The sequence below is a fragment of the Castanea sativa genome, chromosome 8 (genome assembly GCF_040712315.1).
Source record: "Castanea sativa cultivar Marrone di Chiusa Pesio chromosome 8, ASM4071231v1".
Classification (NCBI taxonomy): domain Eukaryota; kingdom Viridiplantae; phylum Streptophyta; class Magnoliopsida; order Fagales; family Fagaceae; genus Castanea; species Castanea sativa.
Window position 1 is genome coordinate 23,644,251 of NC_134020.1, and position 7,605 is coordinate 23,651,855.

General features: G+C 35.2%; 1 protein-coding gene across 1 annotated transcript; it reads left to right on the top strand.

Annotated features, from left to right (window-relative positions):
- Window positions 1-6,869: 6,869 nt before the first annotated feature.
- Window positions 6,870-7,229, top strand: LOC142606043 (enoyl-CoA delta isomerase 3-like). Its single transcript, XM_075777454.1, has one exon. The coding sequence runs from the start codon at window positions 6,870-6,872 to the stop codon at window positions 7,227-7,229; it is 360 nt and encodes a 119-aa protein (XP_075633569.1).
- The last annotated feature ends 376 nt before the right edge of the window (window positions 7,230-7,605 follow it).

Here is a 7,605-nt window from a genome sequence, read left to right on the forward strand (position 1 = left end):
ATATTAAAATGTGTAGTTGTGTACATAAAAGTATAGCTAATCCCATGAATTTTTTTTTTTTTAAATCACTTTCACTGGGAGGATATACACACAAGAAGGAATTGATAATAAATCTGTTATCTACTTTTTAAAAAAAATATTTTTTTTTGGATAAATATCAAATTTTTGGATTAAAAAAAAAAGGCTAGTAACGTTAACAACTTGGTTTTTATGGTATAACAGGGAAAAAATTGTAATTAACATTAACAACTTGATTTTTAATTTATGGTTTTTCTCAACAACAAAAAAAAAAGTTGATTTTTACGGTATTTGATTTTAAATATATTCCTTTTTTTTTTTTTGTTGCTTATATCAACTTCTTCACAACTTAAAATTATTATTTTAAATAGAAACAACTTCTTATCAACTTTTTTTTTTGTTGAAGTTTGCCGTGGTTGAAATTTTGTTTGTTGGATAAATATAGGAATTATGGGGGTGTCCCGAGGACGAAGGCGCTAATGGGCCGAGCCTAAGGAGTGTATGGGCCAAGTAGGCAAATACAAGATCATCAGTCCAACCGAGAAAGATCCACCCACCTCTCGAGGAGGGTGAGATGAGTTATCGATGAACGAGGGGACCTAGACCAAAGAGGAAAAAGGGGGAAGTGTGCTAGAGAAGCACCCGTTAGCTCCACATTAAACGCTCTACACCAACCAGGACAGCCGCATTAATGGGGTAAGTGATACCTGAACAATGCCTAGATAGCCTGTAGCTCTCCCTTCACTTCCCCTAAATGGAGGAGACGAGACAAGTATCTGAAGAGCAACCACCACCCTACAGCTGGAGGGTCAGGATGGAAGACAAACTACTATAAGAGGAAGAGAAACCCCATTGAGCAATGAGATTAGAAAATTTGAGAGAGAAAGAAAGAGATCAGGAAGAGTTTATGAACTATGACTTGTATTATAGCCTTTTAAAAGACACCTTCCTCGGCCATACCAGGGGAGCAATAATAAAAAGTTCTTCTTCCTTTGCGTATCCCCTCGTCTTTTTTCTTTGTAGTTCATCTTTGCTTGGACTTGTTCATCCAAATCCATACCCTGGGCCTAGGAATCCATGAGTTGGTTTGTCATGCCCATCTCTGAACAAATTAATGGAAGCAGGTCTCATTCCCCAGGCCCAAGCCCATAATCTTTGGGCCCTTACGACCTTTTCAGACCCATGCCCACACAGGAATGATTATGGATAATAGTTTTATTATACCATGAATCTCATATTTAGATTTTCAAGTTACTATAAATAATAAGGCTAGATTCATGATTTTTTTTTTATATAAATATTTTGAACGTCCAAGTATCTATAATTTTTTAGGGTTATTTCTTATTTGTTTTGTTATTCTCTCAAATTCAGTCCCTCTTTACTTCAAAAAATAAATTCACAATTTTGTTTTATTTATTATTCATGTTGTTTTTTATTATTTTTTCAGGGAGTTTCCTTGAGGTTTCGAAGCACTTGATCAAACAATACTCTTAGTATTGAGTTTTTCTCAAAAAAAAAAATCCTTGAAGTTTATATTTACACATTTGATTATGATAGGGTGAAATTCGGTGCCTCCTATGGTGGGCCTTTCTTTGTAATGTTGGGCTGGGCTGCCTCCTACTATACTAGGTCTGAATGTTTCTGGATTAAGGAGTTGGAACTGGTCCAATTGCAACCCACCTTGGTCTGGTTTGTGCACAAACTATGCCTTGTTTATCAAAGCTTTTATCGCATACCCATGTTAGACAGAACTGTTATGGGAAGTTACGGCAGACAGATATGATAAAGATAACAAAAGAAATGCATTCACTATTTAAACAGAATAATAAAAGGGGGTAACAAAAGACACCCCATATATATAACAGCAGAAAAATGGGGGAAGAATAGTAATAGGTTTATTGAATTAAAGAAGGAAATATCAGTCTGTCATGCCAAACTACATTACAGGGTCGAAACCAAAAAGGGAACTATTTCCTCAATGCAAATAATCTCCCTCAAAAAAATGAAATTAATTGCTTTGAGGGAATGGGGCTAAATGGCCTATGCCCAGAAGAATCCTTTTGCCTTCAGCATAGAGCAGGGCCTCAGAGGGAGAGAGGGGATCAACCTATTTGGTGAATGCCTGCCATTTTACGTTCCCTATTTTTTGTTGTTCTTTCTAATTCCTCTTTTCTTTTCTTTTTGTTTTCCTTTTCAATGCTTGCTTCCTCATTATGATTCTTTCCTAGAGGTTATTTATTACTCTGTTCGTGATTCTCTCCTCCTCCCCCCCCCCCCCCGAATGTGCACAGCAAGGGTCTTTTATATAATGTCTGCTGCAGCTGGCTTTTACCATTTTAGCCTTTAACCACATTTGTCTGGTGTGGGTGTCCTTGCTGACCATTTAGTCAGTTGCCCAGCCAGCACCACTTACTTGTGTTGGTTGTGCCACTCCATATCACCAGACGAAGATGACTATTTTGTTTGTTTGCTTGCCGAGGCATTCTTACCTGCCACGGCGTGGGTGCTCTCTCTCTTCATCCCTCATGGCATGCACCTAGTGGTTCCAACTCATCCTTACTTCTTTTGGGTGGTATGTCATCACAGCAGGACATTTCCCCCAAAAGAGCTTGAGTAGGAACCGCAGAATAGGTTTTCCCCTCTCCCCACCGCCAGACTATGCCCTCTTATCTCTAACCCATGACCCACCACTTCCTGTATTGGCTGGGTACAGGCTGGTGATATCTGGGCCTTGCGCATGTTTCACTTCTATGTTCGTCCAAAACCTGCCTGCTGCTCATGCGTTTGCCACGGTCTGGAGGCTCGTCTGCACATTCTGCCGTCCATCCTTGACTTCTTATAGCGTGAGCTATTTCCTGTTTTCTCATTCTTTATTGGCTTGCTCTTTTTAGGGGCTAGGCTTTGCTTGATTGTGGGCTTTCCTTCCTTCAGACTACTCTTTTGCTTCTTCCTGCGGTCTTGCTATCATTTCCTGCTGCATCACTATGCTATTCTTGCTGTGATGTTATTTGACTCAAACCTGCTGGGCCTCTTTGGGTCTGTTGCTTATTCCTTTTTTGATTACCCAGTATGATCATTAAGTTTTTTACTACATTACTTGCAGGCTCCTGTATCCCCTTTTTTTTTTTTTGTTGAGAGATACACATGATTCATAATTAAGTCGTGCATCGCACGAGCATAATACTAGTACTTATATAAAGTTGAGATTGGGCTATGTGTAAATAAAATTTTAAGATATTAGAATATTTTTAGTATTTTATTGATAATAAATAGTCCATTTCATAGTAAAAATTACATAATTTTTAATAATACAAGGTGAGTATATTTAATTTTTATACATTCATAAATGAAAATAATTCTATCTAATTAACTCAAAAAATATAATTGCAACAATAATTTAGTTATTAATTATTAGTATAGATTTGTGAAGATGTAAAAAAAAATTGAACAATCCTAAGGACTCAACTTTTTTCACATTTTTTTTTACAACTTACTAAGGTGTCACTAAATTTATTGAAAAATAAAATTTAGTCATGATGTTTACATATACCTAGAAAGAAAATCAAATAACTCATGCACAAGTAAAATCTTGTTAAACAATACAATAAACCAAATAACTCGTGAACAAGTACAAGCTTATTGAATAGTAAAATAAATCAAACTTGAACATATAATCTAATTTAATAATAAGCTTGAACTTGATTTGTACTTAAAAATAAACATAAATGAACCAACAATCAAATTTTAATAAAACGGTGCGTGTGTTGGTTTATAGGCTACATTCTATTCTAGTCCCCAAAGGTTGTTTAAGCCTTTTGGGGGTGTTGTGTGTTGTAAATTGTAATTCCTCTTCATAAAAAAATAGGTTGTGCATGGGTCATGTTAGGTTGGATTGGAAGTATTTTTCAACCCAACCAAAGCTTGTCGGGTTGTAAAATTCCCAACTCAAACTAACCCAATTCAACTCACGTGGGTTGGGTTGGTGGGTTGTAATTACATGTTTTATGTATCTTAAAAAGACTAAGACTTCTTTTTTAGTAATTGTTTAATTACTTTTTTATTAAATTGTTATAAGTGTGTACTTGTTGTTTGGTTAATTTCAGAACTAATCTGACCCTTGTTCCTTACCAAAGTTATAAGTTTGGCCAAAACACATTGTTGACCCTTAAAGTTTACACATTGAGTGCTTTTAATCTTTGATGTTTTAAATGAGAGATTTTTTTTACAATAAAGTTTTAAAAATAAGCTCTAATAGTTTTACCATATGGTTTCCTTAATTTCTTATGTACACAGATTGATAGAGAAACAAAGTGGCCAATTTTCCCGGCCCATTAAAAAAAATGGCCTATTTTCAGTGACGTGTCATTGAAGAAAAAAATACACGGTGGCTCTACCCAATCCAAACTCATACTTGAGCCATAATTTTTTTTTTTTGAAAGTCATAATTTCGAATTATAATCATCCTCCTTTTTTTAAATATATATATTTAGCTTCAGGTACCTCTGGAAACCAGTTCTCAGGCCCTGTTCAATTTCTTTATGTTTTGCGGTGTGCCATATGATTATTCGAGAAAAACTATAGCATGCGATGTGGATCAAGGATCAGAACTACAACCTCCACCTCCATCCACATTGTTGATTTCCTCCCACCATTAACAAGCAATTTACAGTTTTACACCCATATTTACTTCATTTATGTTACAGTTTTAACCATGTACACAAAAAAAAAATTAATAAAAGTAAACGAAATGACCATTCAAACTCATTTTTTAAACTTCATAAACCAAAAACTTTCCTTTGAAATATTGGAATTAAAAGCACTCAACTTTTAAACTAGAGGTACTAATAATATATTTTGGCATTTAAGTTTCCTCTATTTTTGGTAATGTCATTGTTTCTAGGATGGTGGAGGCATTGTTAGGGGTCCCTTGGTCCTGTATGCATGGCTGTGTAGACTGTAGACTACAGAGTCCAACTTCTTTAAGCCTTGTGCATAGTATTTCTTTCCCTCACTTCTTTTGAAACCATTAGGTTTAGGATCATTATTCTTGATCTTAAGGTCTATCCCGCTCACTTCATTTTTTTGTGCCATCACCATTAACTTCTCTTTATCCTTGTCCTGGGATTTATTAAAATAAAAAATGAACATTATGTGATGGGCCTAAAGCCTGGTCCCATCCTTGATGAATTGGATTAATACGTTTGGGGAGGCATATTATCTTGGTACTCTGCTCTTTTCTAACACTATATATTTGGCAAAAATGAGGGGATGAGGAAGGAAAAGAAAAATGGGATAGAAAAAGAGGAGGAATGGAAGACAAATTTTTATCCTTAAAGTCAAATTTATTTTTTTATATATATAGATAATTACAATATGCTGTTAACCCTATAACTTAAACCCTTTTCTTTAAAACCCTTCAAGCACTTTGTGCATGGAAGTTGCCAATTCTGCTATAAGGTCTTGGCGTATCCTTAGAGTTTTTTTATTATTAGGGAAAAGTGGAAGGGAATAGTTTATACTTTTTTTTTATGGAACTGGTAAGAAAGATTTTACAAATGAACTAAATCAGTTTAGAATATAACATCCAGCTCAGACGATATATCTTCTACCTATATATCAAAGATCAGCAGATAAAACTGCTTCTAACAAAGAAATGAGCAAGTTGGTTGCCCTCCCTTTTTACCTGTCTAAAACTATAATTTTGAAAAACCTGTGATAGCATCCAAATCTCTTCAATAATATGACCAAACATAGTTTTTGAAGGCGTCTACTTTATACTATATATTATGGTATTATGGATATATTTCTAATTAAAAAATTATAATTTGAACATTCTTCCAATTTGGAAGGAAAGAGAATAGTGGAATTGAGGAGTGGTAGGAAAGAATATACTATCCATATTATTGAAGCCCAATCAAAGCATTGGATTATTCAGCAAAAAAAAAAAATCAAAGCATTGGATTATTGAAAAAGTCATGGGTTGAAATAAATCAAGAAATTGATTGTTTGAGTAAATAGTGGGACTGAAACAATCAATTTAAAATTGTGATTATTGTGGGACGCTCTCTTGTTTTCTCCGTTCCCTTTTTTCTCTCACTTCACAAATTTCCGCGTGGTGGCAGAGCACTAACTCTCACACAAGTTACTTCTTCTCTTTTGTCTTGTGTCCCTTTCCTTTTCTTTTCGTTTTCTTCTTCTTGTCATTGCTCTGATCTTTATCCACGACAACCATCCAAAACTAGCATCAATAAAATACCCACTCATGCTCACCATCACAAGTGACAAGACCCATACCCGTTATGAATAAGTCCTTTAGTCTTTATTTTAAAAAAAACCCTCAAATCTTTTTCTTCAAATGCCAATGTTCAAGATTTTTATTTGGTGTAAATGTACTTTTAGTCCCTACATTTTAATTTTTTTATTTTAGTCACTACAATTTAATTCTACCACTTTTAGTTCCTAAACCAATTAACACGTGTTATTTTCGTCATTTCCGTCAGTCAACCGATGGAAATATCTGAGGTGGCTGACGGAGGAATTAAAATATTATAAAAAATGCCACATTAGCATCTAATTTTTTAAAATAATTTATCAATTTTAACTAAATAAAAAAAAGAAAAAACAGAATTAAAAACAATAAAATACATAATTTTAGATCTAATTCATTTTGAATAAGAACACACAAGAACATGATTACAGATTTAAACATCAACACAAGAACATAAGAGCACAAACCTAGAACCAAACACAAACTCAAATTTAAAAACACAAAGAACACAATAACAAACATAAACTTTTTACTTTCAAAACACTGACTTACTATTCATACCAAAAGTCTCAGACTCACAACCATGTGCACTTTAGAGAAACGCGGCAGCCTCTTCATCCTAACACTTATTAGCGACGATCACGAGCACCGTCTCAGCCCACACCTCATCGACTTTGTCCTCTCCGCTCTCTCCCAAGTCAACACCCAATCCATCACTAGCGGCTCCGCTCTCATCACTGTTGCTTACGGCAAGTTCTTTTGCAACAGTGTCAACGTCCCTTGGGGCCAACCCTCCACCCACCTCCGCCTCCACAAAATGGTCGAATCCTTCAGATCAATCATCGTTGCCCTCCTCTTCCTCCCCATCCAAACCATTGCCGCCGTCTCCGGCCACGCCGCTGCTGGTGGACTTGTCCTCGCTCTCGTCGCAGGTGGTGGGTAAATCTAGGTTTTCTGGGTCTAGATCGGCTAGGTCCATTGTGGATTTAAAGAGAGGTTGAGATGTTTTGCTTTGTGTTGGTATGGTTAAGCTGGGTTTGTGTTGGTATGGTTGAGGGATTGAGCTAGGTTTGTTCAATTTTGTGGGTATTTTGTTAATGACTGTATTGATTTAATTTTCAGATTTAAATCTATTTTTTCTTTTGGATAATTTGGTTTGTGTATATATATGGATTGATTTTTTTTTGTACAATATTCTTTTATGTTTTTTTGTGTTTGATTTCTGGGTTTGTATGATTTTTTTGGGTTTGTGCTCTTATGTGTTCTTGATGGGTTTGTATGATTTTTTGGATTTGACTTGGCATTTATTTTGAGAGTAA